The sequence below is a fragment of the Pongo pygmaeus genome, chromosome 20 (genome assembly GCF_028885625.2).
Source record: "Pongo pygmaeus isolate AG05252 chromosome 20, NHGRI_mPonPyg2-v2.0_pri, whole genome shotgun sequence".
NCBI lineage: Eukaryota > Metazoa > Chordata > Mammalia > Primates > Hominidae > Pongo > Pongo pygmaeus.
In genome coordinates, this window is record NC_072393.2 from 60,978,532 (window position 1) to 61,005,968 (window position 27,437).

A 27,437-nucleotide genomic window follows, 5' to 3' on the forward strand; every position below is an offset into this window, starting at 1 on the left:
TATATGGACCATAGAATACTACACAGCAATCAAAATGGAAGTCATGTCCTTTGCAGCAGCATGGATGGAGCTAGAGGTCATTAGCGTAAGTGATGTACTGTGGAAACAGAAAGCCAAACATAGCACGTTCTCATAAACAGGAGCTAAACACTGGGCACATGTGGACATAGATAAGTGTCTGTTCATGTCCTTTGCACACTTTTCAATGGGGCTGTTTGTTTGTTGCTTGCTGATTTGTGTAAGTTGCTTCTAGATTCTGAATATTAGGCCTTCACTGGATCTGTAGGTTAATGAGGTCCCACTCATCAATTTTTGTTTTTGTTTAATTGCTTTCAAGGACTTAGCTGTAAACACTTTGTCAATGCCTATAACAACAGGATGTTTCCTGTGATTTTTTTTTTCTTTGAGACAGAGTCTGGCCCTGGCACCGGAGACACTTAGAGTGGGGAGAGAGGGAGGAGAGCAAGGGCTGAAAAACTGCCTGTTGGGTGCTATGCTCACTACCTGGGTTTACGGATTCATTCGTTCTCCAAACCTCAGCATCACGCAATATACCTTTCTAGCAAACTTGCGTTATGTGCCCCCGCATTCTAAAATAAAAGTTGAAAATAATAATAATAGTATGGAACTAAAAATTAATAGGCAGCATCTTAGCAATATAAACTCAAGTACAAAATGGAAGAGGCCCACGTTTTAGAGATTTTGAAATTTAAAACAACTATAAATGTGGTTCTATATATAGGCATGTAGGGACAACTGGGCTTCATCTGTAAGAACTATAGGTGGAAAGTGGAGACTCGTTACTGGCCTGAGAGGAAGGAGAGAACCCTGAGTCTTGGTGTCTGAGGAGAAGAAGTATGTGTTTCTGTTCCATTCTTGGTCAGAAAAAGATGTTATAAAGAAGAATCTTGGTTCCCTGTCTCTTTTCTCCTGCCAGATAATTGTAATAGTAACTATACATGTGTGTATATATGTGTATATATATATTTGTCTTTATAAAAGCTCACATCTCCCAAGTATCACACAAAACCCTTTTTGTCTTTTTTTCCACACCCCATGGGGAAGTACAAACAGGATGTGATACTCTAATATCACTCACTTTTCTAAAATAAGTAGATTGCAATTTCCCATGAAGTGAAACTATTCCTAGTTCACATTGAGAAAGTACCAGATTCAGTTTCTCATAGGACCAACAATTGTCTGGACCAAGGGAAATTACAAATGGTCTGGTCTTACACTTTTCTCCAGCTACCTGTGATGATCTGTAAGAGTTTGTGGTTGCAGGTAAAAAAAGTATATCACTCGAGGCAGGGTGCGGTGGCTCACGCCTGTAATCCCAGCACTTTGGGAGGCAAAGGCTGGCAGATTATATGAAGTCTGGAGTTTGAGTCCAGCCTGGCCAACATGATGAAACCCTGTTTCTACTAAAAATACAAAAATTAGCTGGGCATGGTGGCAAGCACCTGTAATCCCAGCTACTCGGGAGGCTGAGGCAGGAGAATCACTTGAACCTGGGAGGTAGGAGGTTGCAGTGAGCCGAGACTGCCCCACTACACTCACAGCCTGGGCAACAGCGCGAGACTCCGTCTCAAAAAAAAAAAAAATGTGTATCACTCAAACTGACACCTTCATGGATCTTAGAACCTTGATCATGTTCCCATGAGAATTCCATTCATTCCATTCAAGAAGATCTAACTTTCCTAAATATCTATGCATCCAACACAGCAGCACCCAGATTCATAAAAGAAATTTGTAAAGACCTTCAAAGACACTGAGACTCCCACACAATAATAGTGGGAGACTTTAATACCCCACTTATAATAGTAGACAGATCATCAAGACAGAAAATTGACTAAGATAATCAGGACCTGAACTCAGCACGATAGATATCTACAGAACTCTCCACACCCCCAAACCAGAATTTACATTCTTCTTATCACCACATGGCACATGCTCTAAATTCAATCACATAATTGGAAGCAAAACACTCCTTAGCAAATTCAGTTTGTGACAACTGAAATCGGCACAAACCACTCTCTGACCACAGCATAATCAAATTACAAATCGAGACTAAGAAACTCACTCAAAATCATACAATTACACGGAAATTAAACAACCTGCTCCTGAATGACATCAGGGTAAATAATGAAATTAAGGCAGAAATTAAGAAGTTATTACAAACTAATGAGAGCAAAGATACAACATACCGGAATCTCCGGGACACAGCTAAGGGAGTGTTAAGAGGCAAACGTAGAGCCCTAAATGTCCACATCACATTAGTTGTGATGACCTAACATCCCAACTAAAAGAACTAGAGAACGAAGAGCAAACAAGCCCCAAAGCTAGTAGAATACAAGAAAGAAACAAAATCTGAGCTGAACTGAAGAAGATTGGGACACACACAAAAAATCATTCAAAAGATCAGCAAATCCAGGAGCTGGTTTTTTGAAAAAAATAATAAAATAGACTGCTAGCTAGACTAATTGAAAAAAGAGAAGATTCGAATAAACACAATCACGAATGACATGGGGAATATTACCATTGACCCCAGAGAAATACAAACAACCATCAGAGAATATGATGAACACCTGTATGCACATAAACTAGAAAATCTAAAAGAAATGAGTAAGTTCTCAGACACATGCAGCCTCCCAAGACTGAACCAGGAAGAAATTGAATTCCTCAACAGGCCAATAATGAGCCTGAAATTGGTTCAACATACACAAATCAATAAACAGATTCATCGCATAAACAGAACTAAAACAAAAAAACCACACGATTATATTAATGATGCAGAAAAGCCCTCTGATAAAATTTAACATCACTTCTTGTTAAAATCTCTAATTAAACTAGGTATTGAAGGAACATACTTCAAAATAATAAGAGCCATTTATGACAAGCCCACAGCCAACATCATGCTGAATGGGCAAAAGCTGAAAGCAATCCACTTGAAAACTGGCAGAAGAATGCCCTCTCTCACCACTCCTATTCAACAGTATTGGAAATACTAGGCAGGGCAATCGGGCAAGAGAAAAAAATAAGGCATATTCAAATAGGAAGAGAGGAAGTCAAACTATCTTTGCTGCAGATGACGTGATCCTATATCTAGAAAACATCATAGTCTCAATCCAAAAGCTTCTTAAGCTGATAAACAACATCAGCAAAGACTCAAGATACAAAATAAATGTGCAAAAATCACTAGCATTTATATACCAATAACAGTCAAGTTGAGAGCCAAATCAGGAATGCAATCCCATTTACAGTTTACACACAAACACACACACACACAATACCTAGGAATACAGCTAACGAGGAAGGTGAACAATTTCTTCAAGGAGAACTATAAAACACTGCTCAAAAAATTAGAGATGACACAAACAAATGGAAAAACATTCCATGATCATGAATAGGAAGAATCAATGTCTTAAAAATGGCCATAGTGCTCAAAGCCATTTAGAGATTCATTACTATTTGTATTAAGCTGTCATTGAGATTCTTCACAAAACTAGAAAAATCATATGGAACCAAAAATTTAAAATTTAAAAATTCATATGGAACCCAAAAAGAGCTCAAATAGTCAAGGCAAGCCTAAGCAAAAACAAAAACAGAAAACCAAAGCTGGAGGCATTATGTTACCTGACTTCAAACTATACTACAGGGCTACAGTAACCAAAACAGCATGGTACTGGTACAAAAACAAACACATAGACCAATGGAACAGAGTAGAAAACCCAGAAATAATACCACACACCTACAACTATCTGATCTTTAGGAAACCTGACAAAAAGAGCAATGGGGAAAGGATTCCCTATCCAACAAATGGTGCTGGGATAACTGGCTAGCCATATGCAGACAATTGAAACTGGACCCCTTCCTTACACCATATACAAAAAAATTAACTCAAGATGGATTGATTGATGGATGTAAAACCTAAAACTATAAAAACCTGGAAGACAACCTAGACAATACATTCAGGACACAGGCACGGGCAAAGATTTTATGACTAAAATGCCAAAAGAAATTGCAATAAAAGCAAAAATTGACGAATGAGATCTAATTAAACCAAAGGTTTTCTGCACTGCAAAAGAAACTGTAAACAGAGTAAACTGACAATCTACAGACTGGGAGAAAGTTTTTGCAAACTATGCATCTAACAAAGGTCTACTGTCCAGTATCTTTAAGGAACTTAAACAAATTTACAAGAAGAAAACAAACAACCACATTAAAATGTGGGCAAAGGACATGAACAGATGCTTTTCAAAAGAAGAGATGCATGCGGCCAACAATTATATAAAAAAAGCTCAACATCACTGATCGTGGGAGAAATGCAAATCAAAACCACAATGAGATACCATCTGATACCTGTCAGAATGGCTATTATTAAAAAGTCAAGGGACACATGTTCTCAGGACCTCCTGAGGGCTGATCACTCATATTTGGCTCAGAAAAATCTTTTAATATATTACAGCGTTTGACTTTTTGTCCACAATAATTTGGTGCCTGAACACGTGAGTCCTCAGATAAGACTCAGGACCCCAAAGGAGTTGTCTCAACCTGGAGCTAAGGTACCAGCAGGGGCCCACTGAAAGCCTCCAGGATTTTGAGCTTCTTCTCTGCTGGAAGTGGTAAGTCCTCCTGAGCCCCGACCTCCCTTTTGTTGACGGCCCTTTATTTATTCTGAGCTACTATTTCTTTTTCTTTCTAGGAAGTTGTTGTTTAAGGATCCTACTTCTAGTTGGGAGATACATTCTAAAGGGTCTTCTCCATTGCTTTTCTCCCCAAATTAATCTCGATTTGGCTTGTCTGTTCACATTTGCATGAGGAACTGAACTGTTGTTTTCATAGGGAAATGAGAGACTGTGTTTCCTCAGCTTAAAAAAGAAAGGGCATTTTGCTCCTCCCAGCCGAAATGTGGGAAGTGATGAGGGGAGCTTGTGGGAGTGTCTGGGGGTGGGTGGACCCCACCGTGATGTGAGTGGCCGACAGGGAACACCCAACAAAATGAGCTTTAAAAAGGTTTGTTCAGGAAGCACATATGGGAGCTGGTCACTCCGCATTTTGAGCCCTCCTGGAGGTGCTTAGACCTTCGGAGAGAGAAACTGAGACACATGAGAAGGGAGAAATGACTCAGTGGTGAGACCCTGTGGAGTCCCACCCACAACCAGCACACTGTGACCCACTGCACAAACCTCTAGCCCACAGCTCACTTCCTCCTTTAAGAAGAGAAGAGAAGAGAAAAGAAGAGGAGAGGAGAGGAGAGGAGGAAGAGAAAAGAAAAGAAAAGAAAAAGTGGGAAACAAATAATCTAAGAATGAGGAGAAAGCAAGAAAAGTGACCCCCTTGTGGGCACTCCATTGGTTTTATGGCGCCTCTACTTGCTGGAGTTTGTGTAAAACAAAAATATTATGGTCTTTGTGCACATTTACATCAAGGTAAGAGAGCCCTAATGGCGGCTTGCACACTATAGAGTTCTTAAGTTCTCTCTTCCTCTATTTTCTTTTCTGCCTGCTTTACATCTGCTGTTACTTTTCTACTGAGACAAAAACCACTGTTTAGATCCAAATTTTTTTTTGCAAGCTGGTAAATTTATATTAATATCTCATGGCTAGAGTTTTGAAGTAAAAGCTACAGGATGTCTGTGTGTGTGTGTGTGTGTGTGTGTGTGTGGTGTGTGTGTGTTTAAAAGCCTTTATGATAGATTTCTATAATTTTATGTTTAATTGGCAATGAACCCATTTTAATTTCCCTCTAACACACCAGACTTCTTCCTCTGTACTTTGAGATGTAAGCTTTGCTATCTGATTTTTTTCTCCTAAAAATTGTTTCCTGTAATATGGAAATTTAGGGCTATTTAGCTGACAACTGCCTGGGGTAAGGAAACAGGTTATGAAGAGTTTGAAAGGGTTGGGCGCGGTGGCTCACACTTGTATTCCCAGCACTTTGGGAAGCTGAGGTAGGTGACTCACGTGAGATCAGGAGTTCAAGACCAGCCTGGCCAACATGGTGAATCCCTGTCTCTACTAAAAATGCAAAACTTAGCCAGGCAGTAGTGGCACACTCCTGTAATCCCAGCTACTTGGAAGACTGAGACAGGAGAATCACTTGAGCATGGGAGATGGAGGTTGCAGTGAGCTGAGATCGTGCCACTGCATTCCAGTCTGGATGACAGAGTGAGACCCTGCCTCAAAAAAAAAAAAAAAAAGAAAAAAAAGAGTTTGAAAGTTTGAGATAGAAAAAAAAAGAGGTTTTTTGAATCTATAAGATGTACTTCTATCAGCATGCCTAATGCATCCACGAATCTGTGTGTGGTGTACACAATGTTTCACTACTAAAAATATACAAAAGAGCTCTAATTAATTGGCTTAAAGAAAATAAAAGTGTTTAAATCAAATACTTTATCAGAACAAGATTCTTCTTCAAGTTCACCTGACTTAAGTAAAATCTTTAATAAATAAGCTGGCTTTAAAATTATTGGTAAAATAAGATTGGAAATGTCTTAAGAATTGTTAGCGTTTTTGTTTGCATTTATTGCACAAGTGGTTTTGTGCTTATCCCTGCAGAATAGTATGAGATTTGCCATAAGGGTTATAAAACTATAAACCTGGCCGGGCATGGTGGCTAATGCCTGTAATCCCAGCACTTTGGGAGGCCGAGGCTGGTGGATCACCTGAGGTTGGGAGTTCAAGAGCAGCCTGACACACACAAAACAAAATTATAAACCCAGCCCAAAACAGAATGATCTTTGCTGGTATAATTTTTAATAAATAAGCCATGTAATATTGTTGGTTAAATGAAAACAGCGAACTACTGAGATATTGGTTAAAAAAATTACTTTATATTTAACCATAAGTTCCCTTACTTAGGTAAACACCTGAAATTCATAGTTTATAACATTGGTTAACAGGGAATTAACTTTAAGTGATGACTGTCACAGGGTTCATAAATAATCTAGGTAAACTATTAAATAAATTTATCAGGTAAATGCAATGGAATAAATGCCTATAAACACACTTGTCACATAATTTACAATCTAACGTTATATTAAATAACAGATATTAATTGACTATCTGGGTAATTTATAATTTAAAAATTATAGGAAAACATTTCTTTTTTTTTTTTTTTTTCTTTTGCAGATTAGTTACATATGTATACATGTGCCATGCTGGAAGGAAAACATTTTTTAAAAAACAATTCTTATTAAAAGATAAATATCTGTGTTTAATTCAAAGCTTTTTTAAAAGTCGTGTATAAAACAAGATAAATGGAACCAGGAAATAAGAGATGTAAAGACAGTTATAAATATAAAGAGGGATTTTGGTAAAAAAGATGAAAAGGAAAGTAATTTTACACAAGAAAGTGCCTTATGTAGTGAATTTTTGTCCTGAAATAAAACAACTGATAGTTCAAGAAAGAGGGATATTTAGGACAAAACAGGCAGTTTAAGCATGTTGTAAGTGGTCTCTGTAAGTCACAATAAGACTTTTTTTTGAAAAGGAAAGGTTGTGTAATGTAGTTGGTTATGATTAAAAAATAAATTATAATAGTCATTCTACAGATGGGTCTTTGATATTTAAAAAACACACACTAATACAAAACTAAATAATTGGTTAAAACAAGGTTTTACTAAAATATTAACTTATTCTTAATGCAAAAAGTTTTTAATTTTTAAATTCTATAATCTGTCTTTTTGAAATTCTTCCGATGAATGTATCAAAGTTCGGCTTTTTCTCTTTTGACAGGCCTTAGATGATAGCTCTCTCCTTCACCTTGTGTTGGCTTCTGTAACTTTTATTAATTATCTAAAGAGAGGAATTTTTATTTAAAAACAGAAAAATGAAATATCTTTTAGATCTGCTCTTTTTATTCTGTATGCCCGTTATATCTCTATCTTCATATGTATTATCTGGAAGTGATATTTCACTACCAAACTACATGAAACAGCTCATCAATTGTCTTTTTTTAAAAAAAGTAAGTGCTTATCAGATTGGCAGACACTAGCTAAGATGCCTTTGAATTCACCTAACTTTAATATTTAGTAAAATTAATTTAGTAAATTTAATCTTAAAACTCTCTCCAGTAATTAGAGCTATGTTACGTTAAACCTCGTTTTTTTTTTCACTTGAAATTTGGGTTACTAAATTAAAATAGTAGGAGTATAAAATGTTTTTGGTGACGCATATAAAACACAAGGATATGGGTTTTGAAAAAAAAAAGTAGGTTTTTTTCTAGTTAAGAAACTATTTAAGAGTTGCTTTAAAATGAAGAAAAAATTACGGAGATAAAACTAAATAAAAAGAACAATTTAGCCAGGACAACAAAAGTTAACTCTGAGACCTGTGATTATGAAGAAGATAGCTGATATAGAGGAAGGGCAAAAACAAGTAACTATTAAAAGTAGAGGGTATAATGCAAAGGAATTGTTCTACTTTTTAGATTGTTATCATCAGTTTCTTAAAAATAATCTATATAGTAGATTGTAAAAAATAACCACTTTAAGGGCCAAATTCTTAATTTTTTTTTTTTTTATTTTTTGAGATGGAGTCTCGCTCTGTTGCCCGGGCTGGATGGAGTGCAGTGGCGCGATTTCGGCTCACTGCAAGCTCTGCCTCCCAGGTTCACACCCACATTCTTAATTTTAAATGCTTCAGAATTTAAGAGCTTGTTTGGATTGATGCAGGACCTGTAGCTCACTATTAAACAATCACTAATGAGTATATGAGATCCAAATGCACAGGAGGTTATTCCAGAGAGAACAACCAGCTTAGTGGACCAGACAAACGCCACTGAAAGGTCTGTTGGCCCTGAGAAGGGGACTAGCCAACTCTCCCTATAAAACAAGTGCAGCATCCCAGATGAAGCAGTGAATATGCTTTGTATGCGAGCCAGGTAGGGCTGGCGTATGAAGCATATGAACCAAGTAACTATTAAAATCAATCAACCGTCGGTGGACACTTAGTTTGGTTTCATCTCTATGCTGTTGTGAATAGTGCTGCAACAAACATAGTGAGTGCAGTTGTCTTATTTATTTATTTATTTATTATTTTTTGAGATGGAGTTTCGTTCTTGTTGCCCAGGCTGGAGTGCAATGGTGCCATCTCTGCTCACTGCAACCTCCGGCTCCTGGGTTCAAGCGATTCTCCTGCCTTAGCCTCCCAAGTAGCTGGGATTACAGGTGCTCGCCACCATGCCTAGCTAATTTTTTGTATTTTTAGTAGAGACAGGGTTTCACCATGTTGCCCAGGCTGGTCTCACACTCTCAACCTCAGGTGATCTGCCTGTCTTGGCCTCCCAAAGTGCTGGGATTACAGGCGTGAGCCACCACACCCGACCCAATTGTCTTTTTAATATAATGAGTTTTCCTTTGGCTGGATACCACGTAATGGGATTGCTAAGTGAAATGGTAGTTCTATTTTTAGTTCTTTGAGATAGCTCCATATTATTTTCCATAGAAGTTAAACTCATTTACATTCCTACCAACCATGTATCTCGCTAACATCTGTTGGTTCTGACTTCTTAAAAGTAGCCATTTTGACTGGTGTAAGTTGATACTCAGTATGGTTTTAAGTTGAATTTCTCTGATGATTAAGGATGTTGAGCATTTTTTAATGTGTTTGTTGGCCACTTATATTTGTTGTTTTGAGAAATGTCTGTTGATGGTCTTTACTCAGTTTTCCATAAAGTTGTTTGTGGTTTTTTTTTTCATGTTGAATTCTTTGACTTCCTTGCAGATTCTGGACGTTAGTCTTCTGTTGGAGGCATAATTTGCAAATATTTTCTTCCATTGTGTAGGTTGTCTGTTCATTCTGTTGATTGTTTCTTTTGCTGTGCAGTAGCTTTTAATTTTAATCATGTCTTATTTGTCTATTTGGGGGTTTGTTGCATTTTTAAGGGTCTTTACCATAAGTTCTTTGCCTGGACTAATGTCCAGAAGAGTTTTTCCTAAATTTTGTTTTAGGATTTACATAGTTTCAGGTCTCACATTGAGGTCTTTAATTCGTCTTGAGTTAATTTTTGCACATGGTAGGAGATAAAGGTCCAGTTTTATTCTTTTGCATATGGCTACCCAGTTTTTCCAGCATCCTTTATTGAATAGGGTGTCCTTTCCCCATTGTTTACTTTGTTGACTTTAGCAAAGCTCAGTATGTTGTAGGCATGTATCTTTATTTCTAGTTTCTCTATTCTGTTCCCTTGACGTCTGTGCATATTTTTGTACTAGTAAATGCTGTCTTAGTTACTATGGCCTTATTGTATAACTTGAAATCAGGCAATGTGATGCCTCCTGTTTTGTTCTTTTTGCATAGAATTGCTTTAGCTGTTCAGGCTGGTTTTTGGTTCCAAATGAATTTAAAAATTGCTTTTTCTCTAATTCTGTTAAAGAAATGACATTCGTAATTTGATAGGAATTGTGTTGAATCTGTAGTATGCTTTGGGCAACATGGTCATTTTAACAATATTGATTCTTCCCATTTGTGAGCAAGGAATATTTTTCTATTTGGTTGTGTTGCCTACAAGTCCTTTCATCAGCGTTTTGTCATTCTCTGTGTAGAGGTCTTTCACCTCCTTGATTAAATATACTCCTCAGTGTGTGTTTGTGTTTGTGTGTTCTTAATTTGGTTCTCAGCTTGAATGGTATTGATGTATAGAAAAGCTACTGATTTTTGTAGCTTGATTTTTTATCCAGAGACTTTACTGAAGTCACTTATCAAGTCTACGAGTCTTCTGGAAGAATCTTCAGGGTTTTCTAGGTATATGATCGTGTCATCAGCACACACAGATAATTTCACTTTCTCTTTTCCAATGTGGATGCACTTTCTTTCTTTCTGTTGCCTGATTGCTCTGGCTAGGACTTCCAGTACTGTGTTGAATAGGAGTGGTGAGAGTGGACATCCTTGTCTTGTTCCATTTCTTGGGAAAATGCTTTCACTTCTCCCCATTCAATTTTAATGTTGGCTGTGGGTTTGTCATATAAGGCTCTTATTTTGGGGTATGTTTCTTTCATGCCTAGTCTGTTGAGGGATTTTATCATGAAGAGATATTGGACTTTCTTGAATGCTTTATCTGCATCTATTGAGATGATCATATGCTTTTTGTTCTTAGTTTATGTCATAAGTCACCTTTATTGACTTTGCATGTATTGAGCCATCATTTCATCTCTGGAATCAAGCCAACTTGATCATGATGAATTATGTTTTTGATACACTCTTAGATTCTGTTTGCTAGCATTTTCTTGAGGATTTTTGCACCTATGTTCCTCAGGTTTCTTGGCCTGTAGTTTTATTTTTCTGTTGGATCCTTGTCTGATTTTGCTATCAGGGTGATATTGGTTTCATAGAATGAGTTAGGAAAGAATCCCACCGCCTTGATTTTTTTAGAATACTTTCAGTATGATTGGCACCAGCTCTTCATTGTATGTATGGCAAATTTCAACTGTGAATCCATCTGTTCCTGGGCTTTTTTGCCGGAAGATTTTTAGTATTGATTCTTTTTTGTTACTTGTTGTTTGTCTGTTTAGGGTTTCTATTTTTTGCCTGTGCGATCTTGGGAAGTTTTATGTGTCTAGGAATTCATCCATTTCTCTAGGTTTTCTAGTTTACGTGCATAAAGGTGTTCATAGTAGTCTCTGATGGTCGTTTGTATTTCTGTGGCATTGGTTGTAATGTCAACTTTATCATTTCTGATCATGCTTATTTAAATCTTCTCCTTTTTTTGATTAGTATAGTTAGCCATCTGTCAATTTTACTTATACTTTCAAAAAACCAACTTTTTATTTAACTGATTCTTTGTAATGTTTTTTGTCTCAATCTCATTCTTTATCTGCCCTTTCAGAGTTTCCATTGTTTTCAGCATCCATTGCTAGCTAGTGTGATCCTTTGATGGTGCCACAATATTCAGATTTTTCACGGCGTCAGAATCCTTACACTGATTCCTTCTCTTCTGGAGAGGCCTCCACTTACTCTCTTCGAATTTATTTTCATCTGGATGGGACTCGTTTTGCACATTTTCCCCTGGCCCCACAGGGAGCGTGACTGTAGAGCACGTTGGGAAGGGTCTTTTGGCTTTTTTCCATAGCTTTGGGCGCTTCTGCAGCAGGGTTTGTGTTGGGCTTTGCAGCTCAAATTGCAGGCCAGGAGATGGTGCTTAAGGGTAAGAGCCACCCTCAGCACAAGCAGGTGGATATGGACCTGGTGTGTTTCCTGTGAGGTGCTGACTGTTGTTTCAGGGGGAGGGCTGGACCGTGGAGTGTCAGGTGCCCTGAGCTTTGTGTTCCACAGGGGCAAGGGAACACAGCTGGGCAGAGCTGGAACCCCTGGCTTGCCTACAGATATCCCAGTGATGAGTGCAGGCACTAGTCCTGATGGACACGCCTGGAGCAGCTCCTAGTGAAATACCCTGAGGTCTCTGCGGGAGGTGAAGGAACTACACCCACTTCCAGTCCCACAGGGAGGAAGATTGTCTGTCTCCCTATCACACCCGTGCTCCAGGGCTCATGAGTCTCAGTTCAGACACACACCGTTGTCTCCCCCCAGGCCACAGTGTGGTTGGGAGCCGTGGGAAACACCGGCCTTGCCACTCTCTGCAGGCTTGGTTCCAAGGCAGAGCCTCCTCCCTCAGCCCAGTGCAGACCCTGAGCGGCTGTCTGTTGTCTGACGTGGTAGCTGCTTCATGTAGGTGGGATGTGGGGGTTCTGCCTCTCTGGATGGGAGAGTGGACGTCAGTTGTGGTGCTGTTGCTGGCTGGGTGGGCCCGACCTCAGGCCCTGGGGCGAGTGGTCAGGTACCAACAGGGTAGGAAAGGGCAGGCAGTTCCCGGATCGCAGACCCCCAGGTGGCCGGCTGGACAGCGCGTGTGAGTCCTGAAGGGGCTGGACTGGGTTTCGGCTGCTCCGGGGTTCAGGTGCTGGCTGTGATGGGGAGGGATGGGCTGGTCCCCAGGTCACAGGCAGAACCCTCAGGCGGGACAGGCAGAAGGCTCAGATGGTAGAGCCTGGGGGCAGATCACAGGCCTGTGGGGACTGGGCTCTCAGAAGGGCTGGGGGCTGCAGCCGAAATGTCCAGGTGGGGGCAGGGCGGCTGTGCTGTGGGCCTGTCACTAGGGAGGGCAGGGCCCCTCGGCTGGGGCACTGGAGACTGGCAGCTGTGGGGCACAGGGCCTGCTCACACTTCCCTCCTGAAGAAGCGTCACTCGGTTTTGCTGTTGGGGACACACGAAAGTGCCAGGCCTCCCCACACCCTCCCTAGGCCTGGGGCAGCAGGGGTGGAGGCAGAGGTGGCCGTGACTGCAAAGGGCTTGTCAGGGGCCTCTGAGCATTGGGCTTTCAGAGGAACCGAGCCAGGGCCACGATGTTCAGGTGGGGGCAGGTTGGGTGCACTGGGGCCCTGCAGCTGGCAAGCCCCATTAGCAGGAAGGAAGCCCCATTTAGCAGGAAGCAACAGAGGTGGGGAGCTGTGTGGTGCTCAGCTTGGCTGCTCCTGTGCCCCAGCTGTCATACTTATTCTGGGGCCCACAGAGGTGCCTGGCCCGCTCCCTCCCTGCTAAGGCAGTGGCAGCTGGACCCAGGCAGCTCAGGGGTCAGAAGCCTGTGGGATTCCACGTGGGCTCCGGAGGCGCCTCTGCATCATCTCCAGGAGCTCCCTATGTGCCTCTGCAGGCCACGGGGGTCAGGGGGTCAGGGGCTCTCCCGTGACCAGGATTGTAAAGGGCCAAGACAGGGGTGTGGATCCCAGGGGCCTCATACCCACTCACCCCTTCCCCGTGTTAGGAGCCTCTCACTCACTCACCCCTTCCCCGTGTTAGGAGCCTCTCACTCACTCACCCCTTCCCCGTGTTAGGGAATCTCTCACTCACTCACCCCTTCCCCGTGTTAGGAGCCTCTCACTCACTCACCCCTTCTCCGTGTTAGGGAATCTCTCACTCACTCACCCCTTCCCTCTGTTAAGGAGCCTCTCACTCACTCACCCCTTCCTCGTGTTAGGGAATCTCTCACTCACCCCTTCCCCGTGTTAGGAGCCTCTCACTCACTCACCCCTTCCCCGTGTTAGGGATCCTCTCACTCACTCACCCCTTCCCCGTGTTAGGAGCCTCTCACTCACTTACCCCTTCCCCGTGTTAGGGAATCTCTCACTCACTCATCCTTTCCCTTCCCCGTGTTAGGGATCCTCTTACTCACTCACCCCTTCGCCGTGTTAGGAGCCTCTCACTCACTCACCCCTTCCCCGTATTGGGAGCCTCTCACTCACTCACCCCTTCCCTGTGTTAGGGAATCTCTCTCTCACTCACCCCTTCCCCGTGTTAGGGAATCTCTCACTCACTCACCCCTTCCCCGTGTTAGGAGCCTCTCACTCACTTACCCCTTCCCCGTGTTAGGGAATCTCTCACTCACTCATCCCTTCCCTTTCCCGTGTTAGGGATCCTCTCACTCACTCACCCCTTCACCGTGTTAGGAGCCTCTCACTCACTCACCCCTTCCCCGTATTGGGAGCCTCTCACTCACTCACCTCTTCCCTGTGTTAGGGAATCTCTCACTCACTCATCCCTTCCCTTCCCCGTGTTAGGGAATCTCTCACTCACTCACCCCTTCCCCGTGTTAGGAGCCTCTCCTGGCTCCCACCTTTTCTCTTCTCTTCTCTCCATGTCCTCATGTTTCTCAGGTGAACCCCAGCATCCTCTTGGAAGATCCACCTGACCTGTTGGTATTTATTTGCTATTTTGGATCCTCTTTGTGAGTAGGCACACTCCAGCTCTTTCCACTCAGCAACTTGAACTTCAGCCCACAGTCATTTTCTTGTCACTTTTTACTCTTGGGAAATCCAGTCCCAGTGTGCTTGTCTTTCATTGGAGAATAATTTTCATTTTCTCCAGGAGTTTTAAAATTACTTTTACTCTATTCTAGGTATCTTTTACTCTATCATAGTTAAGACATTGATGTTATTTATGAATTTGTTCACGTTAAACTCATGTTCTTTCTTCATTTCTGTAAAAATGTCAACCATTTTCTTTGCAAGTATTTACTGAATAACATACTCCTTATTTCCTTCATTCTGAAAGTGTGATCCATAGAAAGATATCTGTTTCCTCTTCTCATTCCTTTTCTTGTGTGCATTAATTATGTTTTCTACTTTATTCATTTCTAGTTTTTCTCTGATGACTAGTGAAAACTTTAATAGATATTCCACACCAATACAATGTTCATCATTTCAGCTGTGTCTTGTTCTTGATGCAATTATTTCTAAATGTGTTGAGGTGATTTACTATTTTTCACCTCACAATAGCTTCCTAATTCATTTCTATAATTGCCTGTTTTTTCTGTAATGGACTTTTTGATTTTTATTTCTCTTGGGTGAGTTTTTCTCCCACACACGTGATCTTCCGTACAGTTTCTCCCAGGGCTGACTCAGGAAGGAAAGCTGATGAGGGCATTGCTATAGCCACTCCTGCCCTGAGGTGTCCACGCTCCCAAGCTTAGAATCAGCTCTGTGTTGCGTCCTGCATGGTGGGGCCCATGTGAGCCTCACACTCATGTGCGAGAGATGCCCGGTCCAGCAATGATAAAGCGAGTCTGTGTCATGCACACCTGGGAAGGTGGCTCAGTGCTGAGTGTAGCCCGGGTCACTGAGGGGAGCTATCCCAGGGTCTGTCCACAAACACAGAAGAGGGGAAACAACAGTCTCTCTAAGGTCCCATGGTTTCCTCCACTTTTTGCTTTGTTCTGAGAGAGAGACAAAGGGCCATGACTGCTCTGTGAGTTGGACAGATGCATATTTTCACCTGCAGGCTGGAACCCAAGCTGAGGTCTTGAGCATCCCCAAGTACTGATAAAGCACTTTAGGTTATTTTTAGAAAACACTGAAAAATTAACCCTTTTGCTAAAGAGGTAGAAACAAGCCCTCCCCTGAACCAAATTCCTGAAACTCTCAGGTTAAACTTTGTGAGCCAGTCCCTTCACTGCAGACTCCCAATAGGAAAGTCATCTGTGCAAGGATGAGATTACTTTGGTCAAGCTCAGACCACACAGGGCCAAGAAGGCCTGAAGGAGAGGAGGCTCATGCTTCCAGCTCTCAGGTAAGAACTGTTTCTAAGGACTTTTTAAAAACCCCACAAGAAGCTCTTCCATGTCCTTCACCCATCTCCTGCTTTGACAAGGTTTATCACTAGATAGTCTTTAGGACGTCAGGAATTCAGATAAGATGCTCTCGAGAGAACACTTGCCCAGCAATGGCATCTCCTCCAATGGACTGACAGCAACTCTGGCTTTGAACCTCCGGAACCAGAGAACTCTGTTTCTAAGCAGCTTTGTCAGCCTCTCTCTTGTTGCTGATAAGAACTTCCTTTACCTCTCTATGTCAGAGAGCTCTCTCTACGGTGCTTTTCCTCTACTCTCACACCACAGGAATCATCAACACAGAAGAAGACTTCTAGGACCAGATGTGTGGGATGTTTTTTCCTAGACCCAGTAGCGGACACCAGCTGAGTGTTTAAATGCTTCTTCCCCAGTGCTGTAAAGAAATAGCACTTGAACATAAATTTAATTTACTCAGCAAGGCCATTTTTACTTTCTGCAGCAAGGGTACGCTCGCCAGCAGTTTTGCTGCGAGAGTACACAAAACAAAAGAGACAGGGTCATTTATAACCTGACACATCCACCCTACTGCTCTGTCCAGTTTCCATTGGCTGGAACGGGACCTCACACTCTGTATTTGTCCCGATTGGCTAGTAACTTAGAACTTTTGAAAAGAGGCAAAGGTAGAGGAGAACAAAGGAAGGAGGAAGTAACTTGTGGAATGCTGAGAAAGGTGAAAACACCTTCAAATAAGGAAGAGGAACAGGCTATGACCTAATGCTTGCTTGGACCAGTATAAGCATGCCAGGGCAAATATTTAGGCTAAATTGTGGGGGCTAATAACATAAAGTACATTGATTTATTTATCACAGCTAGCAGATATTTGAGAATGTTAGCACAGGTCTTTGAATAAATTTTGCTTCTAAGAGAAGTTATTATTTATTCCTAATTAAATTGGGGAGGAAAGTCTTCAAAGAAGACCCTCTACTTTACTTTTTACATGAGTGTCCTCTGAGTCAGCTCTGATGCTGTCTACCCAGAGATAGTCCCAGATCCCACAGATTGAAAGTTCAGTCCCCAACATTGCCCCCCTACACCATTCCCAAGTCCAGACCTCCAGAACTTCTGACTGACAGGCTTCAAGTTGGGGATCCTGTGACCACCTCTTTGGGTTTGATTAATTTGCTGTAGCAGCTCACAGAACTCAGGGACACTGACGTTTCCTGGTTGAATACAAAGCACACTGCAGAGGACACAGATGAAAGGACTCATAGGAGGAGGCATGGGGGAAGGGACGTGGGGCTTCCATACCCTCCCTGGGTGTCGCCCTCCAGGAACCTCCGCATGCTCAGCCACCCAGAAACCCATGAAACCCAGTCCTCTTGGGTTTTTATGAAGCTTCATGACGTCACCATTTCCTCCCACAAGGAATAGGCTGAGACCGTGTTCTGGGAGGGTCTTAAGATCCACCATCAGAAAGGCAGGGACATTCGAGTCTTGCCTTGGGCAGGTGAAGGAAGGGCAGGAGGAGGTCAGAGGCCTCCCCTGAGGCCCAGCACAGCCAATGTTATAACAAAAGACTGTAACAAGGGCTATGGGAGTTATGAGCCAGGAACCGCGGGTGAAAACCAGCATATATCACAACATCACACTTTCCTCTCCGGACACACTGTGGCTTGCCATGCCATGCACTCCAGATTGTAATCCTTGCTTCTCACTCCCAAATACACTCAAAATCCGGGCAACCCTGGAGCAACACAGCCTTGAATTCCTGGGGTCTCTTATGTGCACACTTTTTTCAACCAAACGGGCGTCAAAACTATGGCATTTATGGGATGCAAGACTTGCGTATATGAACTGCAGACTTTTCCTATATGCAGGCCGAGCAGAGACAATGTCAGGGCTGGAGGATGAGCAGGTGTTGGTACATGTAGAGGGTACTGAAATGAATTGCCTGTGTATCCCAAGAAACAACTGTACTGAGAGATCATGTTCTTTAGGGGTTTATTTTTGTTTTTATTTTTATTTTAAGTTAAAGCTTTGGGTAGAACACCCAGTGTCTCCTTGTCCATCTGAAGAAGATGCTGCTATGTGGAAGCACATCCTTGAGATCCACAAAGAGACACTGGGCAAGGAGACAAGGGCACCCCACTCTGTGGCAGTCCCCCTAATAAGTGCTCTATGAAGACCCTGGTGTTTAGTGCTTCTTTCTTTGGAATCCCAGCAGCTCTATCACTGGGCGGTTTGGTGTACTCCCTTGAGGGAATTCCCCTAGGCTGCTTGGGTTCCACTCTAGCCTCAGGTGTAGCTAGAGGACGCAGTCTCCCACCTTGGTCTGGAGCCCTGAGCCCCTCACTGTTATTGCAGATCCCGAGGTTCCTCTCCCGGCTCCACTCAGTGGTGGAAACCTCCACCCTAATGAGCCCTTGATGGTCTCGGGACCCTGTGGCATCTCACCTCTGGCCTCTGTTCTTCCTTGTGGATCCATCTACACTTGGGAACTTCCACACCTCTTTTTCTACTCATGACATTGATGCTCTGAGTATTTCAGAAATAGTACATGTACATCTATCCATTAGAGTCGGATGTGAGATCCAGAGTGGACACATCAATCACCTACGTAGACTGTGGAGTCCAACACCAAGATCCTCTCATGTCCCAAACACCTCAGGTCTTACCCTGGTCTGGAAATCAAGCACAAATGAGCCCCTCCCAATGTTCCAGCACCACTGACCCCACAACCACTGTCATGAGTGGGATTTGTGACAACAGTCGGCAAAGGAAGAATCTGAGCCTCAGAGATGGTTCATTACCGCCCGAGGTCACGTAGGCAGTGGATGATAACCAGTCTTTGAATAAATATCAGCTCCTTCCCCCACTCCCCAAATCAAAGCTCAAACATAAGTCATTGTTCCCAAAACGTTGAACAGGGATTGAGGTGCAGAGGGACGGCCAAGGACGCAACGGGCACCGAGAAGGCAGGAAAGACTCAGAGGTTTGTTCTCAGTGGGGTGGGGGTGGACACGGTAGCAAAATATTTTAAAAGGGGGAAGTTGAGAGGGGACTATTTGGTTGAAAGAAAACCCACAATCCAGTGTCAAGAAAGAAGTTAACTTTTCTTCCCTTATTTCCCTGCATTTCTCTTCTGTGCTCACTGCCACATGCAGCTCAGCCTGGACAGCACAGCCAGGTGTCAGGTGCGTCTCTGCTGATCTGAGTCAGCTTGCAGCATGGACCTGGATCTTCCTTGAAGCATCTCCAGGGCTGGAGAGACGACTGCCATGGTAAGGACCCCACAACGCTGAGCTGATGGATGGGCTGAAGGAGAGAGGGAGAGCTTGGGGGAGGCTGTGAGAAGGAAGGAGATGCCTCCGCTACCCTCATCAGGAAGGACAGACACAGGAAGGCACCAGTTTTATTTGCTGCTACATCCCAGCTCTCAGTGGGATGAAAACAAACCAGACAGACAGTGGCTGGGGGTCAGGAAATGGCCCATTACTGTCTGAAATGATGCAGAGGGCCTAGTGACTACCCTCACCTCAGCCCTAAAGGAATGAGAGCCAGGCTTCTGGGGAGGGCAGTTCCACTTCCTGTGTGGCTGCAGATGACAAAACCCCATGACAAGAAGGACCCAGCCTCTGATTGGCCACACCCTGTGTGTCTCTGTCCTGCCAGCACCAAGGGCTCATCCATGCGCAGAGCAGGGCAGTGGGAGGAGACGCCATGACCCCAATCCTCACAGTCCTGATCTGTCTCGGTGAGATTTGAAGAGGGAGGGGAGCTTCTAACCTAGGAGAGACCTGATCCCACAGCAAAACTCTGTCTCTAAGGAGACCCCAGGGGCTCACAAAGATCCCAGGGAGGGGAGGACCTGCTCAGGCTTCAGGGGACAAATCTCTCACAGAGAACTCTTCCAGGGCTGAGTCTGGGCCCCAGGACCCACGTGCAGGCAGGTGAGTCTGTCCCCAGCTCTCCCAGGTCCCTCCTCCTCAATGGGGACAAGAGGCCACCTCTGTGCAGCTGGGGATGTGGAATAGCAGTTCTGATGGGGGCGTCTGGAGGGTCCTGGACTGAGAGCTGGAATCTGTTGGGTTGGGTGGGAAATGAGTTAGAATCCGACGTCTGATTTCCTTCCAGGGCACCTCCCCAAGCCCACCCTCTGGGCTGAGCCAGGCTCTGTGATCACCCAGGGGAGTCCCGTGACCCTCAGGTGTCAGGGGAGCCAGGAGACCCAGGAGTACCATCTATATAGAGAAAAGAAAACAGCACGCTGGATTACACGGATCCCACAGGGGCTTGTGAAGAAGGGCCAGTTCCCCATCCCATCCATCACCTGGGAACACGCAGGGCGGTATGGCTGTTTCTACGGTAGCCACACTGCAGGCTGGTCAGAGCCCAGTGACCCCCTGGAGCTGGTGGTGATAGGTGAGAGGACACTCAGGGGTCCCAGCCACAGGCTCTGCCCTCAGGAAGGGGGTCAGCTCTCAGGGGCGTCTCCCTCTCACAGCCCAGCCCTGGGGATGATGTGGGAGGTGTGAGCCCCATTTAACACGGTGCCTCCTTCTCTCCTAGGAGCCTACATCAAACCCACCCTCTCAGCCCAGCCCAGCCTTGTGGTGACCTCAGGAGGAAGCGTGACCCTCCAGTGTGTCTCACAGGTGGCATTTGGTGGCTTCACTCTGTGTAAGGAAGCAGAAGATGAACACCCACAATGCCTGAACTCTCAGCCCCGTACCCGTGGGTGGTCCTGGGCCATCTTTTCCGTGGGCCCCGTGAGCCCAAGTCGCAGGTGGTCGTACAGGTGCTATGGTTATGAGTCGAGCTCTCCCTATGTGTGGTCTTTACCCAGTGATCTCCTGGAGCTCCTGGTCCCAGGTGAGAAATTCACAGCATTGCCTGGAGTTCCCTGAGTCTCCAGGCAGATGGGGAGGAGCCGCGTCTCAGGGCAGCTCCAGGTGGGATGATGTTGGGGCAAGAGGGCTCAGGGCTCCTGGGGCCAGAGACACAGGAAGATCAGCAGTGGTGAGGCCCCCGGGGAAGAGGGAGGATTTGTGGGGAAGCCTGAGGGTCGGCGTCTGGAAACCATGACCACCTTTTCCCAGGCGTTTCTAAGAAGCCATCACTCTCAGTGCAGCCAGGCCCTGTCTTGGCCCCTGGGGAGAGCCTGACCCTCCAGTGTGGCTCTGATGTCGGCTATGACAGATTCGCTCTGTACAAGGAGGGAGAACGTGACTTACTCCAGCGCCCTGGCCGGCAGCCCCAGGTTGGGCTCTCCCAGGCCAACTTCACCCTGGGCCCTGTGAGCCGCTCCCACGGGGGCCAGTACAGATGCTACGGTGCACGCACCGTCTCCTCCGAGTGGTCGGCCCCCAGTGACCCCCTGGACATCCTGATAGCAGGTGAGGAGCCCAGTGGGTTCAGTCAGGGACCCAGGCTCTGCACAGGCCCTGCCGGGGGAGCCCAGGTGGTGATGGCCGGGATGAGGGGTGGGGGGCCCAAGGGAGGGAGAGACAGACAGAGACAGGGGATGGGTGGGGAGGGGGACACTCAGAGAAAACAAAGGCAGAGAGACTGAGGGTCCCAGATAGAAGCCTGGGGAGGTCTCAGCTCAGAACAAGGTGGGGCAGCCCCTCACCCATCTTTCTTCTCCCCAGGACAGATCCGTGACACACCCTTCATCTCACTGCATCCGGGCCCCACGGTGTCCTCAGGAGAGAATGTGACCCTGCTGTGTCGGTCATGGTGGCAGTTCCACACTTTCCTTCTGACCAAGGCGGGGGCAGCTGATGCCCCCCTCCGTCTAAGATCAATACATGAATATCCTAAGTACCAGGCTGAATTCCCCATGAGTCCTGTGACTTCAGCCCACGCGGGGACCTACAGGTGCTACGGCTCACTCAGCTCCAACCCCTACCTGCTGTCTCACCCCAGTGACCCTCTGGGGTTGGTGGTCTCAGGTGAGGGTCCGGACCATGTCCTCTCTGAGCTCAAAGGCTCAGCTCAGGCCCTGCCCCCAGGAGAGCTCTGGGCTGGAACAGAGTGAGCGGGGGTCTGAGGGATCTCAGCCAGTGGCAGACTCACCCCTCAGAGGGGAGGGGGAGAACGGCTCTCTCTAAGGCATGCCCACCCTTAGCGGCATCGCCAGCATCATGAACAGGAGAGGTGGGTGGAAGGAGAGGCTGGGGAGGCCACAGGGCCCATGTAGAGAAATTTGGTTTGAGGTGGAGACTTCAGGGAAGCCCTGGCTCCTCAGCCTCCTCTCATTCTTTTACCCAGGACCCTCTGGGGGCGCCAGCTCCCCCACAACAGGCCCCACCTCCATACCTGGTGAGTCACTGAGGCTTCTGGACTCAGAGGGAGCACGGCCTCCCCCAGGGCAGCCCTGGGTCTCCCCGAGGATCCCATTCCCCTCAAGGACTCAGGCATGAGCTTCCCTCCAGGGAGCTGGGCAGAGCCAGAGGAGGGGCCACAGGTTCCCAGGGGCTCTGAGGCTGGGCTGGTGAGGGGCGGGGGGTCGAGGCAGAGGGAGATGTTGGAGCCCAGCCTGGGGGAGGAGCAGCCGGGCTGACGTGGGGAGCAGGGAGCCCCAGCCCTCAGTGCCCTGTCCTGACCCAGCAGGCCCTGAGGACCAGCCCGTCACCCCCACGGGGTCGGATCCCCAGAGTGGTGAGGGCTCTGAGTGGGAGGTGGGCGGGGTCCAGGGGAGGCAGGGGTGGGTTCTGTCCTAGGTTCAGGCTCCTCTGGAGGTGGCGATGTGGACGGGCCCCTCCCCTGCCTGGGCCTCAGTTTCTCCAAGTGTAAAGGAGAGGGGCCTGCGGGTGGGAAAGCTCCTTTCAGCTCTGACTCCCAGCTGTGACCTCCTGGGAGAGGAGGCCTCCCAGGGAACCTCCCAGACCGGATTCCGCGGGGGCCTATCCTGTCCCACCTGCAGCAGAGACGGTGACCTGGGGCAGGGGAGCGGAGCAGGGCCGTGGTTCAGGACGGTCAGGCTCTTTCCCTGGAGCTCTGGGGCTCAGCTCTGGTGCAGGGAACAAGGGCTGCAGGTCAGAATCCCGGGCTCCCTTCCCAGTTCTGCCGCTTCCTGGCTGGGGGCCTGGGGCAGGCAATTCCCCTCACTGAGCATCAGTTTTTCATCTGTCAAGTGGGTGGGGTGGATGTTTCTGTGCTGCATGACTGTTGTGGGGGTTGGAGGTGGTGAATAGAAGGTCCAGCAGTCACCTGCGCACAGAAGGAGCTCATTTCAATGACATCACCCCCATTCCTGACATCATTGTGCTCAAGGTCTGGGAAGGCACCTGGGGGTTGTGACCAGTGTATTGGTGGCCTTCGTCCTACTGCTCCTCTTCCTCTTCCTCGTCCTCCGACATCGACGTCAGGGCAAACACTGGACATCGGGTGAGTAAGGAATGGGGGAACCCTGTGGGCCGACCGAGGGTGGGCTCAGGGCACAGCCAAAAAGAATCCAAACCACTGGGCAAATGCAGCTTTGAAAAACTGTTCCAGCATTTCTCACCAGGAGAATGGAGAAAGCACTTAATGTCAGTCCCATCTACAAATGTAAAGTGTCCTCCGGGCTCAGTCCCATCTACAAATGTAAAGTGTCCTCCAGGCTCCATCCATCCTATGAGGCGTTTGGAACATGGAGGCAGGAGTGTTTTCAGGTTTCCTTCCTCACCTTCGAGCTGTGTGTGCGGGGCAGGGGGCTCCAATGTTCCCAGGGCTGAGGCTCTGTCCTTCTTCCCCCAGCCCAGAGAAAGGCTGATTTCCAACATCCTGCAGGGGCTGTGGAGCCAGAGCCCAGAGACAGAGGCCTGCAGAGGAGGTAATTCTGCCCAAAGACCCCAGACTCCCACCCGCCGCTCGCCCATACACTGCCCCTAAAGCTCCCGTTCCTCCCCCAGGTCCAGCCCCGCTGCCGACGCCCAGGAAGAAAACCCCTGTGAGTGAGAGGAAGAGGTGACCAGCCAGGAGGGAGATGGGGGCCCCGAAGTTTCCGTAGCAATGGGGAAAGGGGCGCCGGCTGGAAAGGGTCTGGGGCTCAGGGTGAGATGATCTCACCCCACACTGTGGGACCTCGCAGCCCCTCCCTGCATCTCAGTGGTCCCATCTGGGAGCTGGGCAGGGGCTGGCGGGGCTGAGAGGTCCCAGGGAACCTTCCCAGGAGATGAACCCCTTGCTCTGCCCCAGCAGATGCTACCGTGAAGGACACACAGCCTGAGGATGGGGTGGAGCTGGACACTCGGGTGAGACCCCGCCCCTGTCCCGGGCACCAAAGGCCTCCTGGTGCCAGATCTAATCCTGAAGGACTTCTCTGTCCTCCTTCCCCCGGCTCTCAGCATCGTCACAGTGGACCCCTCCTTGTCCAGCACGCTGCCTCCCGCCTGCTGTGACGTCACTCTCTCCTGGTGTCCTGGGACCTCGTGGGCCTCCTCCTGGGTCCCCTTCCTGCTCCTCATCCTCTGTTTGGCCCTCTGGTTGTTAGAGCGCTCCCCAGGCCTCAGGAGGATGAGGAACAAATGAACCACCTTGGTCCCCTGGGCTCCCCTTCATTCATTCATCCAGCGAGTGTTCCCGGGAACTCACTGTGGATCGGGCTCCCCGTGGGAGCTGCAGACACAGCAGGGAGCAAAGCCGCCCCCGCCTCCTGAGCTCACCTCACGGTGGGAGACAAAATGCAAATAAATGCGCCATGTCCAGGAGTGCAATGTGCTGTAAGGAACATAAACCAGGGAAAGGGCAGAGAGTGTGGGGCAGTGGGGCCAGTCTGAATGGAAGGGCAGGGCTGTCTGCTCAGCTGTCATCTGAGAAGCCTGGACGGAGGGGGCCACACGATCCTCTAATGGACAAGCCCCTACAGGCAGAGGAAACAGCCGTGCAAAGGCCCCGAGGCGGCAGCGAGCCCTTGCAGGAAGGCTGCGTGAGGCTGCAGCCAAATGGGCAAGGTCAGAGTGAGGAGGAGGGGCCAGAACCACAGGGAGGGAGCGGACAGACCCTCCACGGCCTTAGGGCGTCCCTGAGATTCCATCAGGAAAGGGATGTAATCGGATCACCCTGGGAACAGTGAGGAAAATTGACTCCAGGGGGTCAGGGGGACTCAAGGACACCCCCCACCACTGTCTCTCTCCAGCAGAGCCCACACGATGAAGACCCCCAGGCAGTGACGCATGCCCCCGTGAAACACTCCAGACCTAGGAGAGAAATGGCCTCCCCTCCCTCCCCACTGTCTGAGGAATTCCTGGACACAAAGGACACACAGGCAGAAGAGGACAGGCAGATGGACACTGAGGTGGGTCCTTTCCTCTCCAGGCCCCCAGGCCTCCCCGACCCCCACCACGTTCCTTCCCTCTCACTCCCCCCCACTGCAGGCTGCTGCATCTGAAGCCCCCCAGGATGTGACCTACGCCCAGCTGCACAGCTTGACCCTCAGACGGGAGGCAACTGAGCCTCCTCCATCCCAGGAACGGGAACCTCCAGCTGAGCCCAGCGTCTACGCCACCCTGGCCATCCACTAGCCCAGGGGGCACCCAGACTCCACACTCCATGGAGTCTGGAATGCATGGGAGCTGCCCCCAGTGGACACCATTGAACCCCAGTCAGCCTGGATCTATGCCAGGAGACTCTGGGAATTTTAGGGGTCACTCAATTCTGCAGTATAAATAACTAATATGTCTACATTTTTGAAATAAAGCAACAGACTTCTCAATAATCAATGAAGTAGCTGAGGAAACTAAAAGTCAGAAAGTGCATTAAACTGAATCACAATGTAAATATTACACATCAAACGATGAAATTGGAAAACTACAAGCCACAAATGAATGAATTAGAAAAGGAAAAAAAGTAGGAAATGAATGATCTTGGCTTTCCTACAAGAGATTTAGGGCCAGGTGAGGTGGGTCACGCGTGTAATTCCATCACTTTGGGAGGCCGAAGCAGGCAGATCACGAGTTCAGGAGTTCGAGACCATCCTGGCCAACATGGTGAAACCCCGTCTCTCCTAAAAATACAAAAATTAGCGGGGCATGGTGGTGGGCGTGCCTGTAATCTCAGCTATTTGGGAGGCTGAGGCAGGAGAATCGCTTGAACCAGGGAGTCAGAGGTTTCAGTGAGCCAAAATCGCGTCACTGCTCTCCAGCCTGGCGACAGAGGGAGACTCCATCTCAAATTAAAAAAAAAAGAGAGAAAGAAAAAGAGAAAAAAGAAATTTAGAAGAATAACAAGTTATTCCAAATGAAGGCGTAAGAAAGGGAATAATAATAATAATAAGAGGAGTTGTTCATGAGGAAAAACCAAAGCTTGAAAATTCAACAAAGCCAGTGAAGCTCATTCTTGAAAACATTAATTACACTCATGAATTCTAATTACAATGAGCAAGAGAAAGAAAGAGCAGGCACGCATTTCCATATGGGAGTGAAGAAGCAGACAGCCCTGCAGATCCTACACATGTTTTCAGAAACTAACAATGGAACAGGTGGCAAACCTACGCCAATATACTAGAAATTGCAGATTAAATAGATGAAATATTCTAAACTGGAGTTTACATAATGAACATAAGAGTAATCAGAGAATCTGACTCATTTTAGGTGTGTGTGTGTTTATGTGTGTGTGTGAAAAACATTGACTGTAATAAAAATGATCCCATGGTATAAACTGGAGTTCACAAAGCTTCATTGGTGATTTCTTACAAATATTGACACACTAACGAAACACACAAACACACCCAGAGCATCACAAATGTTTCTTGAGAATAGAAAAAGTGGCAATGTGCCCGGGTGCGGTGGCTCACGCTTGTAATCTCAACACATAGGGAGGCAGAGGCAGCAGATTACTTGAGGCTGGGAGTTCAAGACCAGCCTGGCCAACACGGCAAAACCCCATCTCTACTAAAAATACAAAAATTAGTCAGACGTGGTGGCGCACACTGCAGTCCCAGCTACTTGGGAGGCAGAGGCAGGAGAATCACTTGATCTCAGGAGGTGGAGGCTGCAGTGAGCTGAGATCCCACCCCTGCACTCCAGCCTGGTCAACAGAGCCAGACTCTGTCTCAAAAAATTAAAAAAAAAAAAAGTCATCACATATAAAATAGAATTTTCCATTCTATAAAAGGCATGTTTTAAACTCTACAGTTTTTCTGTTTCAAAATAATATTTTTTTAAATTTTATTTTAATGTTTTACTTTATTTAGCAATTTAAAATTCTACATATTTAGGGTGTGCAACATGATATTTTAATATATCCTGTGAAATCGCTAGGTCAAGCTAATTAACATCTGTAACATCACATAGTTATCTTTCTGTTAAGAGAACATTTAAAATCCACTTTCTTACCAACTTTTGTGTATACAATCCATTGTTAGCAACTGTAGTCACCGTATTGTACAACA

The 27,437-nt window shown here is 46.4% G+C and overlaps 1 protein-coding gene across 5 annotated transcripts; it reads left to right on the forward strand.

The window, feature by feature from the left end:
• Nucleotides 1-4,996: 4,996 nt before the first annotated feature.
• On the forward strand, nucleotides 4,997-26,274 carry LILRB1 (leukocyte immunoglobulin like receptor B1). 5 transcript variants are annotated; one of them, XM_054463770.2, is made up of 17 exons: nucleotides 4,997-5,432; nucleotides 18,988-19,052; nucleotides 19,225-19,341; nucleotides 19,733-19,814; nucleotides 19,975-20,010; nucleotides 20,195-20,482; nucleotides 20,630-20,932; nucleotides 21,160-21,456; nucleotides 21,712-22,014; nucleotides 22,334-22,384; nucleotides 22,673-22,723; nucleotides 23,339-23,452; nucleotides 23,837-23,879; nucleotides 23,959-23,996; nucleotides 24,248-24,300; nucleotides 25,185-25,343; nucleotides 25,423-26,274. In XM_054463770.2, exons 3-17 carry the CDS (start codon nucleotides 19,339-19,341, stop codon nucleotides 25,567-25,569), a joined length of 1,968 nt encoding a protein of 655 aa, XP_054319745.2. In that variant the 5' UTR covers nucleotides 4,997-5,432; nucleotides 18,988-19,052; nucleotides 19,225-19,338; the 3' UTR covers nucleotides 25,570-26,274. The 5 variants fall into 5 exon arrangements, with proteins under 5 accessions (XP_054319745.2, XP_054319741.2, XP_054319742.2 ...); XM_054463766.2 differs by having other exon boundaries at nucleotides 4,998-5,432; nucleotides 23,804-23,879; XM_054463767.2 differs by having other exon boundaries at nucleotides 4,999-5,432; nucleotides 23,804-23,879; nucleotides 25,188-25,343.
• Nucleotides 26,275-27,437: the final 1,163 nt, after the last annotated feature.

Excerpts from the sequence above, each read along its gene's own strand:
- LILRB1 (XM_054463766.2), top strand. Across the intron at positions 20,011-20,194 it reads CAGGACCCACGTGCAGGCAG|GGCACCTCCCCAAGCCCACC; the intron begins GTGAGTCTGTCC and ends ATTTCCTTCCAG. Across the intron at positions 20,483-20,629 it reads CCTGGAGCTGGTGGTGATAG|GAGCCTACATCAAACCCACC; the intron begins GTGAGAGGACAC and ends CTTCTCTCCTAG.